The sequence below is a fragment of the Oncorhynchus clarkii genome, chromosome 1 (assembly GCF_045791955.1).
Source record: "Oncorhynchus clarkii lewisi isolate Uvic-CL-2024 chromosome 1, UVic_Ocla_1.0, whole genome shotgun sequence".
Classification (NCBI taxonomy): Eukaryota; Metazoa; Chordata; class Actinopteri; order Salmoniformes; family Salmonidae; genus Oncorhynchus; species Oncorhynchus clarkii.
Window position 1 is genome coordinate 90,530,910 of NC_092147.1, and position 22,150 is coordinate 90,553,059.

Genomic DNA, 22,150 nt, shown 5'->3' on the forward strand with positions numbered 1-22,150 from the left:
AGAGTACAGGTACTAAACAGGTATGAGACGTTGTTGTTATATAGAAACAGGCAGAGTACAGGTACTAAACAGGTATGAGACGTTGTTGTTGTTATATAGAAACAGGCAGAGTACAGGTACTAAACAGGTATGAGACGTTGTTGTTATTATATAGAAACAGGCAGAGTACAGGTACTAAACAGGTATGAGACGTTGTTGTTATTATATAGAAACAGGCAGAGTACAGGTACTAAACAGGTATGAGACGTTGTTGTTGTTATATAGAAACAGGCAGAGTACAGGTACTAAACAGGTATGAGACGTTGTTGTTATTATATAGAAACAGGCAGAGTACAGGTACTAAACAGGTATGAGACGTTGTTGTTATATAGAAACAGGCAGAGTACAGGTACTAAACAGGTAAGAGACGTTGTTGTTATATAGAAACAGGCAGAGTACAGGTACTAAACAGGTATGAGACGTTGTTGTTGTTATTATATAGAAACAGGCAGAGTACAGGTACTAAACAGGTATGAGACGTTGTTGTTATATAGAAACAGGCAGAGTACAGGTACTAAACAGGTATGAGACGTTGTTGTTGTTATATAGAAACAGGCAGAGTACAGGTACTAAACAGGTATGAGACGTTGTTGTTGTTATATAGAAACAGGCAGAGTACAGGTACTAAACAGGTATGAGACGTTGTTGTTATATAGAAACAGGCAGAGTACAGGTACTAAACAGGTATGAGACGTTGTTGTTGTTATATAGAAACAGGCAGAGTACAGGTACTAAACAGGTATGAGACGTTGTTGTTATATAGAAACAGGCAGAGTACAGGTACTAAACAGGTAAGAGACGTTGTTGTTATTATATAGAAACAGGCAGAGTACAGGTACTAAACAGGTATGAGACGTTGTTGTTATTATATAGAAACAGGCAGAGTACAGGTACTAAACAGGTATGAGACGTTGTTATTATATAGAAACAGGCAGAGTACAGGTACTAAACAGGTATGAGACGTTGTTGTTATATAGAAACAGGCAGAGTACAGGTACTAAACAGGTAAGAGACGTTGTTGTTATATAGAAACAGGCAGAGTACAGGTACTAAACAGGTATGAGACGTTGTTGTTGTTATATAGAAACAGGCAGAGTACAGGTACTAAACAGGTATGAGACGTTGTTGTTATATAGAAACAGGCAGAGTACAGGTACTAAACAGGTATGAGACGTTGTTGTTATATAGAAACAGGCAGAGTACAGGTACTAAACAGGTATGAGATGTTGTTGTTATATAGAAACAGGCAGAGTACAGGTACTAAACAGGTAAGAGACGTTGTTGTTATATAGAAACAGGCAGAGTACAGGTACTAAACAGGTATGAGACGTTGTTGTTGTTATTATATAGAAACAGGCAGAGTACAGGTACTAAACAGGTATGAGACGTTGTTGTTATATAGAAACAGGCAGAGTACAGGTACTAAACAGGTATGAGACGTTGTTGTTGTTATTATATAGAAACAGGCAGAGTACAGGTACTAAACAGGTATGAGACGTTGTTGTTATATAGAAACAGGCAGAGTACAGGTACTAAACAGGTATGAGACGTTGTTGTTATTATATAGAAACAGGCAGAGTACAGGTACTAAACAGGTATGAGACGTTGTTGTTATATAGAAACAGGCAGAGTACAGGTACTAAACAGGTATGAGACGTTGTTGTTGTTATATAGAAACAGGCAGAGTACAGGTACTAAACAGGTATGAGACGTTGTTGTTATTATATAGAAACAGGCAGAGTACAGGTACTAAACAGGTATGAGACGTTGTTGTTATATAGAAACAGGCAGAGTACAGGTACTAAACAGGTATGAGACGTTGTTGTTGTTATATAGAAACAGGCAGAGTACAGGTACTAAACAGGTATGAGACTGGCCCTTTGGACACTGTGTTAACTGACCTCCAGATGAGCTTCAATGCCATATACAACTCTCCTTCCGTGGCCTCCAACTGCTCTTAAATGCAAGTAAAACTAAATTCCTGCTCTTCAACCAATCGCTGCCTGCACCTGCTTGCCAGTCCAGCATCACTACTCTGGAAGGCTCTGACTTAGAATATGTGGACAACCACAAATACCTAGGTGTCTGGTTAGACTGTAAACTCTCCTTCCAGACTCACATTAAGCATCTCCAATCCAAAATTAAATCTAGAATCGACTTCCTGTTTCGCAAAAAAGCATCCTTCACTGATGCTGCTAAACATACCCTTGTAAAACTGACCATCCTACCGATCCTCGACATCAGCGATGTCATTTACAAAATATCATCCAACACTACTCAACAAATTGAATGCAGTCTATCACAGTGCCATCCGTTTTGTCACCAAAGCCCAATATACTACCCACCACTGCGACCTGTACACTCTCGTTGGCTGGCCCTCGCTTCATACTGTTCGCCAAACCCACTGGCTACAAGTCATCTTTGCTAGGTAAAGCCCTGCCTTGTCTCAGCTCACTGGTCACCATAGCAGCACCCACCCGTAGCACGCGCTCCAGCAGGTATATTTCACTGGTCACCCCCAAAGCCAATTCCTCCTTTGGCCGCCTTTCCTTCCAGTTCTCTGCTGTCAATGATTGTAACGAACTGCAAAAATCACTGAAGCTGGATACTCATATCTCCCTCACTAACTTCAAGCACCAGCTGTCAGAGCAGCTTACAGATCACTGCACCTGTACATAGCCCATCTGTAAACAGCCCATCTATCTACCTCATCCCCATACTGTATTTATTTATTTATCTTGCTCCTTTGCACCCCAGTATCTCTACTTGCACATTCATCTTCTGCACATCTACCATTCCATTGTTTAATTGCTATATCATAATTACTTCGCCACTATGACCTATTTTATTGCCTTTACCTCCCTTATCCTACCTCATTTGCACACTGTGTGTGTGTGTGTATATATATATATGTGTGTATATATATATATATATGTATATATGTGTGTGTATATATATATATATATATATATATATATATATATATATAATTATTTTCTACTGTATGTTTGTTTATTCCATGTGTAACTCTGTGTTGTTGTTTGTGTCGAACTGCTTTGCTTTATCTTGGCCAGGTCGCAATTGTAAATGAGAACTTGTTCTCAACTGACCTACCTGGTTAAATAAAGGTGAAATAAAAAAAATCTTCAATCAATTGTAGAAAATGAACAAAAAATGTCTGATCTTATGCTAGGAAGCTTTGTAAGTGTCCTCTGAGAAGGAGAGAGGTCTGACTGTGTTGTCTGTACCTCCCAGGCTCAGCAGCACAGGACTTTTAACAGTGTGGTTCAGAAGCATGACAGTGGTATGGGCTACACCAAGCCAGTCTACTCCCTGAACGGCCGGACGCCAACGCAGCACAACGGCCTAGCGGCGGAGGAGGGAATAGACCAACCAGAGGAGGAGGGAGTGGAGGAGGACCAATCAGAGGAGGAGGTGAGAGAGGACTCTTCTTCAAAGTAACTTTTCAGACCTCTTTTTCATAGTTTGTACTTTTTCATACTCTTTGGTCCAGTATTAAAACAACACGTTGAAGTTATCCACACTTAATGTGAAGGCACCCTGTACATTATTTACAAGAAAAGCCAAAGGGATCATGAAACTGTTGGAATGAGTGAATGACTGAGTCCTGACTGTGGTTCACTACCATAACGTGGTTTAACCTCCTGACTGTGGTTCACTACCATAACGTGGTTTAACCTCCTGACTGTGGTTCACTACCATAACGTGGTTTAACCTCCTGACTGTGGTTCACTACCATAACGTGGTTTAACCTCCTGACTGTGGTTCACTACCATAACGTGGTTTAACCTCCTGACTGTGGTTCACTACTGTAACGTGGTTTAACCTCCTGACTGTGGTTCAACTTCCTGACTCCTGACTGTGGTTCACTACCATAACGTGGTTTAACCTCCTGACTGTGGTTCACTACCATAACGTGGTTTAACCTCCTGACTGTGGTTCAACTTCCTGACTCCTGACTGTGGTTCACTACCATAACGTGGTTTAACCTCCTGACTGTGGTTCAACTTCCTGAGTCCTGACTGTGGTTCACTACCATAACGTGGTTTAACCTCCTGACTGTGGTTCACTAACGTAACGTGGTTTAACCTCCTGACTGTGGTTCACTACCATAACGTGGTTTAACCTCCTGACTGTGGTTCACTACCATAACGTGGTTTAACTTCCTGACTGTGGTTCAACTTCCTGACTCCTGACTGTGGTTCACTACCATAACGTGGTTTAACCTCCTGACTGTGGTTCACTACCATAACGTGGTTTAACCTCCTGACTGTGGTTCACTACATTGTACAATGGCGCCGGAGAAGAAGGCTGACGTTTTAGGTCCCCAATCGATTGTGTTTTTTTGTTTTGTTTATTTGCATTTGTTTGTAACTTGTTTTGTACACAATGTTGCCGCTATCGTCTCTTATGACCGAAAATAACTTCAGGACCACGGCAGAATCCTTTTTCTCCTTTAACAGAATCCTTTTATTTTATTTTAACGTGTCTGACGAGTCCTACGCGAATTATACTACTTTCTCGGGAACAGGCCCAGATCCCTGTGATACTTTCTCGGGAACAGGCCCAGATCCCTGTGATACTTTCTCGGGAACAGGCCCAGATCCCTGTGATACTTTCTCGGGAACAGGCCCAGATCCCTGTGATTTGCGTGAAGAGGAGGACGGAGAAAAAGGGGCCAGAGGGCCCTGCTGCATTCTGAGAATTTGGGAATCAGGGAAACTTCAATCCGTTTTTACCAACTTTCTATCAGCCTGTAAATGTGCAACCAGAGGGAAAAACTGGACCACCTTTACTCCACACACAGAGACGCATACAAAACTCTAGACCACCTTTACTCCACACACAGAGACGCATACAAAACTCTAGACCACCTTTACTCCACACACAGAGACGCATACAAAACTCTAGACCACCTTTACTCCACACACAGAGACGCATACAAAACTCTAGACCACCTTTACTCCACACAGAGACGCATACAAAACTCTAGACCACCTTTACTCCACACACAGAGACGTATACAAAACTCTAGACCACCTTTACTCCACACAGAGACACATACAAAACTCTAGACCACCTTTACTCCACACAGAGACACATACAAAACTCTGGACCACCTTTACTCCACACACAGAGACGTATACAAAACTCTCCCTCCATTTGGCTAATCTGACCATAATTCTATCCTCCTGATTCCTGCTTACAAGCAAAAATTAAAGCAGGAAGCACCAGTGACTAGATCAATAAAAAAGTGGTCAGATGAAGCAGATGCTACAAGACTGTTTTACTATCACAGACTGGAATAATATGTTCCGGGGTTCCTCTGATGGCATTGAGGAGTACACCACATCAGTCACTGGCTTCATCAATAAGGGCATTGATGACATTGTCCCCACAGTGACCGTACGTACATACCTCAACCAGAAGCCATGGGTTACAGGCAACATTCACACTGAGGAAAAGGCGAAAGCTGCCACTTTCAAGGAGCAGAACTCTTAACCTGGAAGCTTATAAGAAATCCCGCTATGCCCTCCGACGAACCAACAAACAGGCAAAGCATCAACACAGGACAAAGATCGAATCGTACTACACCGGCTCTGACGCTCCTCAGGACTTGCAAACCAATACAGACTACAAAGGGAAGCACAGTCGAGAGCTGCCCAGTGAAACAAGCCAAACAGAACGTGGTTTAACTTCCTGAGTCCTAATTGTGGTTCACTAATGTGACATGGTTTAACTTCCTGACTGTGTTATCAAATGTAACATGGTTTAACCTCCTGACTGTGTTATCTAGTGTAACCTGGTTTAACCTCCTGACTGTGTAACATGGTTTAACCTCCTGACTGTGTAACATGGTTTAACCACCTGACTGTGTTATCTAATGTAACATGGTTTAACCTCCTGACTGTGTTATCTAGTGTAACCTGGTTTAACCTCCTGACTGTGTAACATGGTTTAACCTCCTGACTGTGTAACATGGTTTAACCACCTGACTGTGTTATCTAATGTAACATGGTTTAACCTCCTGACTGTGTTATCTAGTGTAACCTGGTTTAACCTCCTGACTGTGTAACGTGGTTTAACCACCTGACTGTGATATCTAATGTAACGTGGTTTAACCACCTGACTGTGTTATCTAATGTAACGTGGTTTAACCTCCTGACTGTTATCTAACGTAACGTGGTTTAACCTCCTGACTGTGTTATCTAACGTAACGTGGTTTAACCTCCTGAATGTGTTATCTAATGTAACGTGGTTTAACCTCCCAGGTATTAACAGCCCAGGACCTGGTGGACTTCTCTCCTGTTTACAGATGTCTCCACATCTACACCGTTCTGGTATGTACACTATTTACTGTTCCTTAACGTGCCATACAAACGGCTCCCTATTCCTGATATAGGACCTTTAGTAACCTGCTATATTTATGTTTACCAATAGATGGCAGTATTGACTATCCGTAGCTATTTCGTGTGTCTGCCTATATAACTGTGATTAAGAAAGCTTCAGGTAGCTTAAGCCAGGTGCGTTGGAGAATGTAATTTAAAGTTACAATTAAATACTAAACCGTACTCATGAGTCGTAACTCTAAGAAGCCTTTAAGGATACTACAGGACCCATAGGGCTCTGGTCAACAGTAGTGTTCTATATAGGGAATAGGGCTCTGGTCAACAGTAGTGTTCTATATAGGGAATAGGGCTCTGGTCAACAGTAGTGTACTATATAGGGAATAGGGCTCTGGTCTAAAGTAGTGCACTATATAGGGAATAGGGCTCTGGTCAACAGTAGTGTTCTATATAGGGAATAGGGCTCTGGTCAACAGTAGTGTTCTATATAGGGAATAGGGCTCTGGTCAACAGTAGTGCTCTATATAGGGAATAGGGCTGTGGTCAACAGTAGTGTTCTATATAGGGAATAGGGCTCTGGTCAACAGTAGTGTTCTATATAGGGAATAGGGCTCTGGTCAACAGTAGTGTTCTATATAGGGAATAGGGCTCTGGTCAACAGTAGTGTTCCATATAGGGAATAGGGCTCTGGTCAACAGTAGTGTTCTATATAGGGAATAGGGCTCTGGTCAACAGTAGTGTACTATATAGGGAATAGGGCTCTGGTCAACAGTAGTGTTCTATATAGGGAATAGGGCTCTGGTCAACAGTAGTGTTCTATATAGGGAATAGGGCTCTGGTCAACAGTAGTGTACTATATAGGGAATAGGGCTCTGGTCAACAGTAGTGTTCTATATAGGGAATAGGGCTCTGGTCAACAGTAGTGTTCTATATAGGGAATAGGGCTCTGGTCAACAGTAGTGTTCTATATAGGGAATAGGGCTCTGGTCAACAGTAGTGTACTATATAGGGAATAGGGCTCTGGTCAACAGTAGTGTTCTATATAGGGAATAGGGCTCTGGTCAACAGTAGTGTTCTATATAGGGAATAGGGCTCTGGTCAACAGTAGTGTACTATATAGGGAATAGGGCTCTGGTCTAAAGTAGTGCACTATATAGGGAATAGGGCTCTGGTCAACAGTAGTGTTCTATATAGGGAATAGGTTTCTGGTCAACAGTAGTGTTCTATATAGGGAATAGGGCTCTGGTCAACAGTAGGGTTCTATATAGGGAATAGGGCTCTGGTCAACAGTAGTGTTCTATATAGGGAATAGGGCTCTGGTCAACAGTAGTGTTCTATATAGGGAATAGGGCTCTGGTCAACAGTAGTGTTCTATATAGGGAATAGGTTTCTGGTCAACAGTAGTGTTCTATATAGGGAATAGGGCTCTGGTCAACAGTAGGGTTCTATATAGGGAATAGGGCTCTGGTCAACAGTAGTGTTCTATATAGGGAATAGGGCTCTGGTCAACAGTAGTGTTCTATATAGGGAATAGGGCTCTGGTCAACAGTAGTGTTCTATATAGGGAATAGGGCTCTGGTCAACAATAGTGTTCTATATAGGGAATAGGGCTCTGGTCTAAAGTAGTGTTCTATATAGGGAATAGGGCTCTGGTCTAAAGTAGTGTTCTACATAGGGAATAGGGCTCTGGTCTAAAGTAGTGTTCTATATAAGGAATAGGACTCTGGTCAACAGTAGTGTTCTATATAGGGAATAGGGCTCTGATCAACAGTAGTGCTCTATATAGGGAATAGGGCTCTGGTCAACAGTAGTGTTCTATATAGGGAATAGGGCTCTGGTCAACAGTAGTGTTCTATATAGGGAATAGGGCTCTGGTCAACACTAGTGTTCTATATAGGGAATAGGGCCCTAGGCAACAGTAGTGTCCCATATAGGGAATAGGGCTCTGGTCAACAGTAGTGTCCCATATAGGGAATAGGGCTCTGGTCAACAGTAGTACACTTTAAGAGAGGAGATAGCTTTCCTCTGAATACCAGCCCTAATGACAGGGACTTCTGACTGAGGGGCTAGGGAGGGAGGGTATTTACACACAAAAGTATGTGGACACCCCTTCAAATGAGTGTATTTGGCTTTTTCAGCCACACCCGTTGCTGACAGGTCTGTGAAATTGAGCACACAGCCATGCAATCTCCATAGACTAACATTGGTAGTAGAATGGCCTTACTGAAGAGCTCAGTGATATTGAACGTGGCACCGTCATAGGATGCCACCTTTCCAACTGTTCATCTAATTTTTGCCCTGCTAGAACTGCTCCAGTCAGCTGTAAGTGCTGTTATTGTGAAGTGGGTATTACCTGGTACTTCCTGTAAAAACCATGTTGTTACCTGGTACTTCCTGTATATAGCCATGTTGTTACCTGGTACTTCCTGTATGTAGCCATGTTGTTACCTGGTACTTCCTGTATATAGCCATGTTATTACCTGGTACTTCCTGTAAAAACCATGTTGTTACCTGGTACTTCCTGTATATAGCCATGTTATTACCTGGCACTTCCTGTATATAGCCATGTTATTACCTGGCATTTCACTGAGAGGTCAGTCAGCATTTTACTGTATTTTACTGTGAGGTACTGTGAGGTGTTATTACCTGTTGGTTATGGGCTGGTCAGTCAGCATTTCACTGTGAGGTCAGTCAGCATTTCACTGTGAGGTCTACACCTGTTGGTTAAGGGCTGGTCAGTCAGCATTTCACTGTGAGGTCTATCTACACCTGTTGGTTAAGGGCTGGTCAGTCAGCATTTCACTGAGAGGTCAGTCAGCATTTTACTGTGAGGTCTACACCTGTTGGTTAAGGGCTGGTCAGTCAGCATTTCACTGTGAGGTCTACACCTGTTGGTTAAGAGCTGGTCAGTCAGCTTTTCACTGTGAGGTCAGTCAGCATTTCACTGTGAGGTCTACACCTGTTGGTTAAGGGCTGGTCAGTCAGCATTTCACTGTGAGGTCTACACCTGTTGGTTAAGGGCTGGTCAGTCAGCTTTTCACTGTGAGGTCTACACCTGTTGGTTAAGGGCTGGTCAGTCTGCATTTCACTGTGAGGTCAGTCAGCATTTCACCGTGAGGTCAGTCAGCATTTCACTGTGAGGTCAGTCAGCATTTCACTGTGAGGTCAGTCAGCATTTCACTGTGAGGTCAGTCAGCATTTCACTGTGAGGTCAGTCAGCATTTCACTGGGAGGTCAGTCAGCATTTCACTGTGAGGTCTACACCTGTTGGTTCAGCGCTGGTCAGTCAGCATTTCACTGTGAGGTCTGTCAGCATTTCACTGTGAGGTCTGTCAGCATTTCACTGTGAGGTCTGTCAGCATTTCACTGTGAGGTCTACACCTGTTCTTTAAGGGCTAGTCAGTCAGCATTTCACTGTGAGGTCTACACCTGTTGGTTAAGGGCTGGTCAGTCAGCATTTCACTGTGAGGTCTGTCAGCATTTCACTGTGAGGTCTGTCAGCATTTCACTGTGAGGTCTACACCTGTTCTTTAAGGGCTAGTCAGTCAGCATTTCACTGTGAGGTCTACACCTGTTGGTTAAGGGCTGGTCAGTCAGCATTTCACTGTGAGGTCTGTCAGCATTTCACTGTGAGGTCTACACCTGTTCTTTAAGGGCTAGTCAGTCAGCATTTCACTGTGAGGTCTACACCTGTTGGTTAAGGGCTGGTCAGTCAGCATTTCACTGTGAGGTCTACACCTGTTGGTTAAGGGCTGGTCAGTCAGCATTTCACTGTGAGGTCTACACCTGTTGGTTAAGGGCTGGTCATGTGACCAATAACATCTGCTTTATTTGTATATTTCTGTGAGGGAACGACTACTCTGTGAAGTGCGCGTGTACAATAACTCTTCGTCCTTGCGCTCCTAAACAATGTTGTTTTTAGAAACTAGGATGAAGGCTACTGAACGGTCCCCTCTGGTCAGATTATAGAGAGGGAACAGAGAACTGTATGTAGATGAAATGGTTCACCAATGACAATTTGCCGAATGTCGGCCAACTTCCTCCCGCTGCCGGCCACTGGACTTCCTGTCATCACCATCTGGCTCGTTGTTCTGTGTTTCCAGGGTGACAGAGAGACGTTTGAGAACTACTACAGGAAACAGAGGAAAAAACAGGCCAGGCTGGTGCTGCAGCCCCAGTCTAACATGGTGAGGAGGGTTCCCCTCTCTATCTGTTCCCCTCTCTATCTGTTCCCCAGTCTAACATGGTGAGGAGGGTTCCCCTCTCTATCTGTTCCCCTCTCTATCTGTTCCCCAGTCTAACATGGTGAGGAGGGTTCCCCTCTCTATCTGTTCCCCTCTCTATCTGTTCCCCAGTCTAACATGGTGAGGAGGGTTCCCCTCTCTATCTGTTCCCCTCTCTATCTGTTCCCCAGTCTAACATGGTGAGGAGGGTTCCCCTCTCTATCTGTTCCCCTCTCTATCTGTTCCCCAGTCTAACATGGTGAGGAGGGTTCCCCTCTCTATCTGTTCCCCTCTCTATCTGTTCCCCAGTCTAACGTGGTGAGGAGGGTTCCCCTCTCTATCTGTTCCCCAGTCTAACATGGTGAGGAGGGTTCCCCTCTCTATCTGTTCCCCTCTCTATCTGTTCCCCAGTCTAACATGGTGAGGAGGGTTCCCCTCTCTATCTGTTCCCCTCTCTATCTGTTCCCCAGTCTAACATGGTGAGGAGGGTTCCCCTCTCTATCTGTTCCCCTCTCTATCTGTTCCCCAGTCTAACATGGTGAGGAGGGTTCCCCTCTCTATCTGTTCCCCTCTCTATCTGTTCCCCAGTCTAACATGGTGAGGAGGGTTCCCCTCTCTATCTGTTCCCCTCTCTATCTGTTCCCCAGTCTAACATGGTGAGGAGGGTCCCCCTCTCTATCTGTTCCCCAGTCTAACATGGTGAGGAGGGTTCCCCTCTCTATCTGTTCCCCAGTCTAACATGGTGAGGAGGGTTCCCCTCTCTATCTGTTCCCCTCTCTATCTGTTCCCCAGTCTAACATGGTGAGGAGGGTTCCCCTCTCTATCTGTTCCCCTCTCGATCTGTTCCCCAGTCTAACATGGTGAGGAGGGTTCCCCTCTCTATCTGTTCCCCTCTCTATCTGTTTCCCAGTCTAACATGGTGAGGAGGGTTCCCCTCTCTATCTGTCCCCCTCTCTATCTGTTCCCCAGTCTAACATGGTGAGGAGGGTTCCCCTCTCTATCTGTTCCCCTCTCTATCTGTTCCCCAGTCTAACATGGTGAGGAGGGTTCCCCTCTCTATCTGTTCCCCTCTCTATCTGTTCCCCAGTCTAACATGGTGAGGAGGGTTCCCCTCTCTTATCTGTTCCCCTCTCTATCTGTTCCCCAGTCTAACATGGTGAGGAGGGTTCCCCTCTCTATCTGTTCCCCTCTCTATCTGTTCCCCTCTCTATCTGTTCCCCTCTCTATCTGTCCCCCTCTATCTGTTCCCCAGTCTAACATGGTGAGGAGGGACACAACCTGCCCTTCTACATCCCTCTGTTCCCCCTCTATCTGTTCCCCCTCTATCTGTTCCCCTCTCTATCTGTTCCCCTCCTCTCTCTGTTCCCCTCCTCTCTCTGTTCCCCTCCTCCCTCTGTTCCCCTCCTTTATCTGTTCCCCCTCTATCTGTCTCTGTGTTCCCCTTCTCTTCTTCATCCCCTGATCAGTAGTTCCAAACCTTTGTCTCTGTCTCTCTCTGTCTCTCCCTACTCTTGTTCATCCCCTGATCAGTAGTTCCAAACCTCTGTCTCTGTCTCTCTCTGTCTCTCCCTACTCTTGTTCATCCCCTGATCAGTAGTTCCAAACCTCTGTCTCTATAATGTGATTTGTTTTGTTTCCTGGTCCAGCAGGAGACCGTGGAGGGTTACCGGCGGTACTTCAATCAGATCGTAGGCTTCTTCCTGGTGGAGGACCACGTTCTGCACTCCACACAGGGACTGTTGACTAGAGCCTTTACTGATGAACTGTGGAACATGGCCCTGTCTAAGATCACTGCCGTGCTCCGCACACACTCTGTGAGTACACACACACACACTCTGTGAGTACACACACACACACACACACACACACACACTCTGTGAGTACACACACACACACTCTGTGAGTACACACACACACACACACTCTGTGAGTGCACGCACGCACGCACGCACACACACACACACACACACTCTAAGTACGCACACACACACACACACACACACACACACACACACACACACACACACACTCTGTAAGTACAGCTAACACACACTCTGTGAGTACAGCTAACACAGCCCTGGATGTGAGGGGGAGTGAGTGGCCTGGCTCGACAAGGTCTGTGGGGTCATGGAGTGCACAGCCCTGGATGTGAGGGGGAGTGAGTGGCCTGGCTCGACAAGGTCTGTGGGGTCATGGAGTGCTCAGTCCTGGATGTGAGGGGGAGTGAGTGGCCTGGCTCGACAAGGTCTGTGGGGTCATGGAGTGCTCAGCCCTGGATGTGAGGGGGAATGAGTGGCCTGGCTCGACAAGGTCTGTGGGGTCATGGAGTGCTCAGCCCTGGATGTGAGGGGGAGTGAGTGGCCTGGCTCGACAAGGTCTGTGGGGTCATGGAGTGCTCAGCCCTGGATGTGAGGGGGAGTGAGTGGCCTGGCTCGACAAGGTCTGTGGGGTCATGGAGTGCTCAGCCCTGGATGTGAGGGGGAGTGAGTGGCCTGGCTCGACAAGGTCTGTGGGGTCATGGAATGCTCAGCCCTGGATGTGAGGGGGAGTGAGTGGCCTGGCTCGACAAGGTCTGTGGGGTCATGGAGTGCTCATCCCTGGATGTGAGGGGGAGTGAGTGGCCTGGCTCGACAAGGTCTGTGGGGTCATGGAGTGCTCAGCCCTGGATGTGAGGGGGAGTGAGTGGCCTGGCTCGACAAGGTCTGTGGGGTCATGGAGTGCTCAGCCCTGGATGTGAGGGGGAGTGAGTGGCCTGGCTCGACAAGGTCTGTGGGGTCATGGAGTGCTCAGCCCTGGATGTGAGGGGGAGTGAGTGGCCTGGCTCGACAAGGTCTGTGGGGTCATGGAATGCTCAGCCCTGGATGTGAGGGGGAGTGAGTGGCCTGGCTCGACAAGGTCTGTGGGGTCATGGAGTGCTCATCCCTGGATGTGAGGGGGAGTGAGTGGCCTGGCTCGACAAGGTCTGTGGGGTCATGGAGTGCTCAGCCCTGGATGTGAGGGGGAGTGAGTGGCCTGGCTCGACAAGGTCTGTGGGGTCATGGAGTGCTCAGCCCTGTGTCTTTTTGCCATTGAAAGTGTCCTAGCAGGGGGCTAAAGTCTCTTATCAGTGAGAGAGGACCAGGGTAGCAGTCACACTAACCCTAGCAGTAGGGTTTGACCAGGCCTTTGTTGGCCCCCGGGACCCAGGCTGTGAGACCCCGTGATTCCCAGCTCTGGGATATCACCACCATCATCCCTGGCTGATGTCCAACCGCCCCTGATGCCTCTTTCTCCACACCTCTGAGCTCACAACCCTGTTACCATAGTCACACTAGTTCAACTGCTGTTCTTGTTCCAGTCTGTCCCCATCAATCTGTCCCCATGAGGCCAATCTGTCCCCATGAGGCCAATCTGTCCCCATGAGGCCAATCTGTCCCCATGAGGCCAGTCTGTCCCCATGAGGCCAGTCTGTCCCCATTGGCTGCAATGCCCTGAGGTCTTCATTAGACCAGTGGAGCCCTGCTCAATGCTGCTCACTGGGATGGCCTGCCAGGAACAAGGGCCTAGATACCACTTATCATTCCTAACACCAAGGCTTCTAGATACCACTTATCATTCCTAACACCAAGGCTTCTAGATACCACTTATCATTCCTAACACCAAGGCTTCTAGATAAACCCTTACCATTCCTAGCACCAAGGCTTCTAGATAAACCCTTACCATTCCTAACACCAAGGCTTCTAGATAAACCCGTAACATTCCTGACACCAAGGCTTCTAGATACCACTTATCATTCCTAACACCAAGGCTTCTAGATAAACCCTTACCATTCCTAGCACCAAGGCTTCTAGATAAACCCTTACCATTCCTAACACCAAGGCTTCTAGATAAACCCTTAACATTCCTAACACCAAGGCTTCTAGATGAACCCTTACCATTCCTAGCACCAAGGCTTCTAGATAAACCCTTACCATTCCTAACACCAAGGCTTCTAGATGAACCCTTACCATTCCTGACACCAAGGCTTCTAGATAAACCCTTACCATTCCTAGCACCAAGGCTTCCAGATAAACCCTTACCATTCCTAACACCAAGGCTTCTAGATAAACCCTTACCATTCCTGACACCAAGGCTTCTAGATAAACCCTTACCATTCCTGACACCAAGGCTTCTAGATAAACCCTTACCATTCCTGACACCAAGGCTTTTAGATAAACCCTTACCATTCCTGACACCAAGGCTTCTAGATAAACCCTTACCATTCCTAACACCAAGGCTTCTAGATAAACCCTTACCATTCCTGACACCAAGGCTTCTAGATAAACCCTTACCATTCCTAACACCAAGGCTTCTAGATAAACCCTTACCATTCCTGACACCAAGGCTTCTAGATAAACCCTTACCATTCCTAGCACCAAGGCTTCCAGATAAACCCTTACCATTCCTAACACCAAGGCTTCTAGATAAACCCTTACCTCACCCAGAAGGCTGGGAGTAACACTTTCCTTTTCCCTTTTGATTGTGACGGACCCCCCCCCCCCCTTTCTTCTTTTCCAGTCGTACTGCAGTGATCCTGACCTGGTGCTGCAGCTGAAGAACCTCATTGTCATATTTGCAGACACATTACAGGTGAGTCTTGTCCAGCTCTTCAGACTGGGTGATAAGATAGTATGAATTAAACCTAGAGCTCTTATAAGGTATGAGTGAAGCAGCTGTTGTTGTCTGTTAATGTTCTGTATTCTGTCATGTTCTGTGTTCCGTGTTCCGTGTTCCGTGTTCTGCGTTCCGTGTTCTGTGTTCCATGTTCTGCGTTCTGTGTTCTGCGTTCTGTGTTCTGCGTTCTGTGTTCTGCATGGACCCCAGGGGGATCCTAATCCAATACCCAAGCAGTTTGGTCATTAACCAGTGGAGCAGATTGTGATGCCTCTGGTTTGTAACCACCCTCTCTCTCTCCAGGGTTATGGCTACCCAGTGAACAGACTGTTTGACCTGCTGTTTGAGATCAGAGACCAGTACAATGAAACGCTGCTGAAGAAATGGGCTCTGGTGTTCAGGGAGATCTTTGAACTGGACAACTACAGCCCTATCCCCGTAGAGACTGAAGAAGAGTACAAGTCTGTCGTTAGTAGATTCCCCTTCCACGACGCAGAAATTGAAAAGGTTTGTCCTTCATTCAACACCCTTCTTTTAAAAACGGACTAACGTCACGACATCGAGATGCGATGGAAATGTCAACGGTCTATATGCTCCTTATAGAGGTCCAAGAGGTCCAAGGGGTTAAATAACCTGGGTTGTAAAGTCAACGGTCTATATGCTCCTTATAGAGGTCCAAGGGGTTAAATAGCCTGGGTTGTAAAGTCAACGGTCTTTATGCTCCTTATAGAGGTCCAAGTGGTTAAATAACCTGGGTTGTAAAGTCAACGGTCTTTATGCTCCTTATAGAGGTCCAAGGGGTTAAATAACCTGGGTTGTAAAGTCAACGGTCTATATGCTCCTTATAGAGGTCCAAGGGGTTAAATAACCTGGGTTGTAAAGTCAACGGTCTATATGCTCCTTATAGAGGTCCAAGGGGTTAAATAACCTGGGTTGTAAAGTCAACGGTCTTTATGCTCCTTATAGAGGTTCAAGGGGTTAAATAACCTGGGTTGTAAAATTAATGGTCTATATGCTCCTTATAGAGGTCCAAGGGGCTTCAGTTAAATAACCTGGGTTGTAAAGTCAACGGTCTTTATGCTCCTTATAGAGGTCCAAGGGGTTAAATAACCTGGGTTGTAAAGTCAACAGTCTATATGCTCCTTATAGAGGTCCAAGGGGTTAAATAACCTGGGTTGTAATGTCAACGGTCTATATGCTCCTTATAGAGGTCCAAGGGGTTAAATAACCTGGGTTGTAAAGTCAACGGTCTATATGCTCCTTATAGAGGTCCAAGGGGTTAAATAACCTGGGTTGTAAAGTCAACAGTCTATATGCTCCTTATAGAGGTCCAAGGGGCTTCAGTTAAATAACCTGGGTTGTAAAGTCAACAGTCTTTATGCTCCTTATAGAGGTCCAAGGGGTTAAATAACCTGGGTTGTAAAGTCAACAGTCTATATGCTCCTTATAGAGGTCCAAGGGGCTTCAGTTAAATAACCTGGGTTGTATTTGTTGTCGCCCAACAGCAAGACTTTCCGAAGAAGCTGCCGATGTCTCAGTCTGTGCCTCAGATCTACGTTCAGGTCAAAGAGTTCATCTACGCCAGTCTGAAGTTCTCCGAGTCACTGCATCGCAGGTGAGTCAGTTGGATCACCGGCTGCTTCTCAAATCACGACCTATTTCCTGTGTCGTGCACTACTTTTGACCAGAGTCCATTGGGCGTCGGTGTAAAAGTAGTGCACTATGTAGGGAAGTGGTTGCCGATAGGGACACCGGATAAAGCGGTTGTATTTAATACTGTGGGTCAGTCTTAACGTCTTGTTGTGTGCTATTTGCTTAGTGGGTTTGCAAATGTCAGTGCTGCACAGTTTGTTATTTACACTAGCATGCTAAGGGTTTGTCTGGCTGGTCAACACCTTTCTCATCCGACTGTTATCTGGGTCAGATGATGTAATATCTGTAACAGGTGTTGAGTGTTGACCTTCAGCTGTCAGCCTGGCTGGTCCCTCACTAGGGTCCCTAGTACAGGGGTTAATAACTGGGAGTCTGTTCCCTCACTAGGATCCCTAGTACAGGGTTTAATAACTGGGAGTCAGAGCCTGGCTGTTCCCTCACTAGGATCCCTAGTACAGGGGTTAATAACTGGGAGTCTGTTCCCTCTCTAGGATCCCTAGTACAGGGTTTAATAACTGGGAGTCAGAGCCTGGCTGTTCCCTCACTAGGGTCCCTAGTACAGGGGTTAATAACTGGGAGTCTGTTCCCTCACTAGGGTCCCTAGTACAGGGGTTAATAACTGGGAGTCTGTTCCCACTCTAGGGTCCCTAGTACAGGGGTTAATAACTGGGAGTCTGTTCCCTCACTAGGGTCCCTAGTACAGGGTTAATAACTGGGAGTCTGTTCCCTCACTAGGGTCCCTAGTACAGGGTTTAATGACTGGGAGTCAGAGCCTGGCTGGTCCCTCACTAGGATCCCTAGTACAGGGGTTAATAACTGGGAGTCTGTTCCCTCACTAGGGTCCCTAGTACAGGGTTAATAACTGGAGCCTGACTGGTCCCTCACTAGGGTCCCTAGTACAGGGTTAATAACTGGGAGTCTGTTCCCTCACTAGGGTCCCTAGTACAGGGGTTAATAACTGGGAGTCTGTTCCCTCGCTAGGGTCCCTAGTACAGTGGTTAATAACTGGAGCCTGACTGGTCCCTCACTAGGGTCCCTAGTACAGGGTTAATAACTGGGAGTCTGTTCCCTCACTAGGGTCCCTAGTACAGGGGTTAATAACTGGGAGTCTGTTCCCTCGCTAGGGTCCCTAGTACAGTGGTTAATAACTGGGAGTCAGAGCCTGGCTGGTCCCTCACTAGGGTCCCTAGTACAGGGGTTAATAACTGGGAGTCAGAGCCTGGCTGGTCCCTCACTAGGGTCCCTAGTACAGGGGTTAATAACTGGGAGTCAGAGCCTGGCTGGTCCCTCACTAGGGTCCCTAGTACAGGGTTTAATAACTGGGAGTCTGTTACCTCTCTAGGGTCCCTAGTACAGGGTTTAATAACTGGGAGTCTGTTCCCTCACTAGGGTCCCTAGTACAGGGTTTAATAACTGGGAGTCAGAGCCTGGCTGGTCCCTCTCTAGGGTCCCTAGTACAGGGTTTAATAACTGGGAGTCTGTTCCCTCTCTAGGGTCCTTAGTACAGGGGTTAATAACTGGGAGTCTGTTCCCTCTCTAGGGTCCCTAGTACAGGGTTTAATAACTAGGAGTCTGTTCCCTCTCTAGGGTCCCTAGTACAGGGTTTAATAACTGGGAGTCTGTTCCCTCTCTAGGGTCCCTAGTACAGGGTTTAATAACTGGGAGTCTGTTCCCTCACTAGGGTCCCTCGTACAGGGGTTAATAACTGGGAGTCAGAGCCTGGCTGTTCCCTCACTAGGGTCCCTAGTACAGGGGTTAATAACTGGGAGTCAGAGCCTGGCTGTTCCCTCTCTAGGGTCCCTAGTACAGGGTTTAATAACTGGGAGTCAGAGCCTGGCTGGTCCCTCACTAGGGTCCCTAGTACAGGGTTTAATGACCGGGAGTCAGAGCCTGGTTTGTTGGGCAGATCACGGCTGGGTCTCCATTGACTTCGTCTGGTAGAGAGGCATCGTTGGGCAGATCACGGCTGGGTCTCCATTGACTTCGTCTGGTAGAGAGGCATCGTTGGGCAGATCAAGGCTGGGTCTCCATTGACTTCGTCTGGTAGAGAGGCATCGTTGGGCAGATCACGGCTGGGTCTCCGTTGACTTCGTCTGGTAGAGAGGCATCGTTGGGCAGATCACGGCTGGGTCTCCATTGTAACCCGTAATGGACTGTAGCCCCTGGCACATGCAGCGGTCATCGAAGCCTGTGTAATATGATCCCACCTTATTCCTATAGTGTCCTTTTTGATTGACTCTGCAGAAGTCATCGCGGGACTTCTTGTACATGTTCCTGTCCTCAGCTATAGCCTCGGTTGTCTGCGATAGCCTCTGTTTTGCGGTATCCATGTCCTATATAGCTCAGTGTTTATCCAGGGCTTTTGAATGGGGAAGCAGCGAACCTTCACTGTGGGGGACAACGTTGCCGATGCAGTCCCTAATGAAGTCAGTGACGGAGGTGGTTAGCTCGTTGACGTTATCGCCGGAGTCCTGGAACATGTTTCAGTCAGCGCTAGAAAAGCAGTCCTGTAGCATAATCTCTGATCCTCATTACCATTTATCAACAGAGCGAGTCACAGGTTTTGAGCTTCTGCTTGTAACCAGGGTGCAGGAATACGGAGTCATGATCTGATTTGCCTAATGGAGGACGAGCAAGGGCCTTGTATGCTTGCTATGTGTTTAGAGTAATAGTGGTCTGGGACTTTATCGCCCCTAGTGGCAAAGGAGTCGTATTGATGGAAGTTGGGTATCACGTGTCTTAATGATGCAGAATTAAATTCGCCGGCCACAAGAAAGCAGCCTCCGGATGTATGTTTTCCTGCTTGTTTATAGCCTTGTACAGTTCTTTTGAGTGCCAGCTTTTTTTTCTTGTCCTGAGGTGGAAAGTACACCACAGTCACGATAACAGCTAAAAACTCCCTATTCCAAGATGGCTGAATAATTAGATGGAAAATCCGTTGAGTTGGATAGGCATCGGGAGTATCTTGTCCAATAGCCATGTTTTAGAAAAGCAGAGCGTATTACAGTTTATGAAAGTCCCTTTGGTAGCAAATCCCCGATCGGCTGTCTTCCCTCTTATTATCAAGTGACTGTACATTGATCAATAGAATGGAGGGAGGAGGTGGTTTCCCCTTTGCTTTAATCTCGCCAGGACCCCCCCCCCTCTCTCGCTTGTCTCTTTAAACCTGACGTTTACTCTTGGGTAGTCCCAAACAATTGGATCGGAATTACAGAAAGATGCATCCCTCACAATGTACACAGCCACAGCTCTTATCTGCAGAACCAACACACAGCTGTAGGACTCTGCTAACACAAACGGCTCAAATCAAGCAAGTCGTCTTGACTACTTTCTTATGTCATTCTCATTGGCACCAAAAGTTTAAAGTGTTGATATGTGACAGAATGCGGTCGTGCCATTAAATATTTGGCATATACATTACTCTTACAGAATTTCCATGTGGGCGAGGATATTGGACATTTAATCAACGCCTATTGTATGATAAGTTGTTTTTAACCAGGACAGAATAATTTATAACTGCTTTTTCCAACGGGGCATTCCAGTTGAGGTTTATTGATGTAGTCAGAGGACTGTTATTAGCGTGTTTTAGCCACTTCTTTAAAAATGGTAGATTATCAGACACTCGACAAGGTCTGATTTCATTATTACTGAAACAGGACCCAGGTGGTAAATATAAAGATCCAGTTCATTAAAAACAATTGGAGACCTCTTACACTTCAGTGTTGTGATGCAAAAAAGTCTAGCATGATACATAGAATTAATAAGGTATTGTCGGATATTATTCATCCTAATCAGATAGATTTTTACATGGACGATACATTGGAGATCATATAAGACAAGTACTGGAAACAATAGAACACTATGAAATATCGGGAGAAACCAGGTCTGGTTTTCATAACTTTGAAATGTTTTTTGATAAAGTACAATTGGAGTTTATATATAAATGCCTGGACTATTTTAATTGAGGAGAATCTCTTATACAATAGGTTAAAGGTATAGTAACCTACCTATAGTAAGTGTAAACTAGTAAATAATGACCACTTCTCAGAAAGTATTAAACTTTCGAGGAGTAAAACAAGGTTGTCCACTTTCGGCATATCTATTTGTTATGGCCATCAAAATGTTACCTATTAAATCAGATCCAACAATAACATCAATGGGCTAGAAATACGGGCTTTCAAAACAAAGGCCACTGTATACAGATTCACGTTTTCCTTTAACACCACAGGAAGTAGGGAATTTGTCGGCCGGACCTGCATTAAAGACCTGCATTAAAGACCTGCATTAAAGACCTGCATTAAAGACCTGCATTAAAGACCGGCATTAAAGACCTGCATTAAAGACCGGCATTAAAGACCTGCATTAAAGACCGGCATTGAAGACCTGCATTAAAGACCGGCATTAAAGACCTGCATTAAAGACCGGCATTAAAGACCTGCATTAAAGACCGGCATTGAAGACCTGCATTGAAGACCTGCATTGAAGACCTGCATTAAAGACCTGCATTAAAGACCTGCATTAAAGACCTGCATTAAAGACCTGCATTAAAGACCTGCATTAAAGACCGGCATTAAAGACCTGCATTAAAGACTGGCATTAAAGACCTGCATTAAAGACCGGCATTAAAGACCGGCATTAAAGACCGGCATTAAAGACCTGCATTAAAGACCGGCATTAAAGACCTGCATTAAAGACCGGCATTGGTTTAAGGAAATTGTGATGAATAAAGTATAATGCTTTCATTTAAGGACCAAGAAATGTACAGCTGTGCCATATAGATTCCTAAATAGTTCGGAAGAGATTTTCAATGTACTGATTCCATGACACATGGTTTATGAATTGATACACAAAACACAAAACTTTGAATTTTTATTTAAATTGTTCAAAATTCTTGCAAAAAATAGAATGTATATATATATATATATATATATATATATATATATATATATATATATATATACACATAGTAAATACAACAATCCCAGCTCTGCTCTGAAGAGACAGAATCATTTGATTATTTGTTGTGGTCTACATACTGTCCATATGTAGCTTGTTTTTTGGTCGCAGGTTCAGGAATGGCGTGAACTCCGCAAATAGCACTGCTGGGTGATCTGAAAAGTCATAGTCAATCGATCAATAATTATAATACTGTTAATCGAAACATGTTATCTTTTAATTAACAATCTGTACAAACTATCGAGAATAGAAAAGTTGAGAACTTTTGTGAAACATCAC

The 22,150-nt window shown here is 45.5% G+C and overlaps 1 protein-coding gene across 4 annotated transcripts in view; it reads left to right on the forward strand.

The window, feature by feature from the left end:
• The window catches only part of LOC139413845 (exocyst complex component 6-like), a 132,537-nt gene that overhangs the window by 39,990 nt on the left and 70,397 nt on the right, over nucleotides 1–22,150 (forward strand). For 2 of the 4 annotated variants that reach the window (XM_071161646.1, XM_071161665.1), the window contains exons 7-13: nucleotides 3,295–3,474; nucleotides 6,333–6,401; nucleotides 10,511–10,594; nucleotides 12,277–12,444; nucleotides 15,167–15,238; nucleotides 15,566–15,769; nucleotides 16,768–16,877. In XM_071161646.1, coding sequence (XP_071017747.1) covers nucleotides 3,295–3,474; nucleotides 6,333–6,401; nucleotides 10,511–10,594; nucleotides 12,277–12,444; nucleotides 15,167–15,238; nucleotides 15,566–15,769; nucleotides 16,768–16,877 — 887 coding nt within the window. The remainder of the gene's footprint in view (nucleotides 1–3,294; nucleotides 3,475–6,332; nucleotides 6,402–10,510; nucleotides 10,595–12,276; nucleotides 12,445–15,166; nucleotides 15,239–15,565; nucleotides 15,770–16,767; nucleotides 16,878–22,150) is intronic. The other 2 variants (XM_071161657.1, XM_071161674.1) reach the window with 1 other exon arrangement.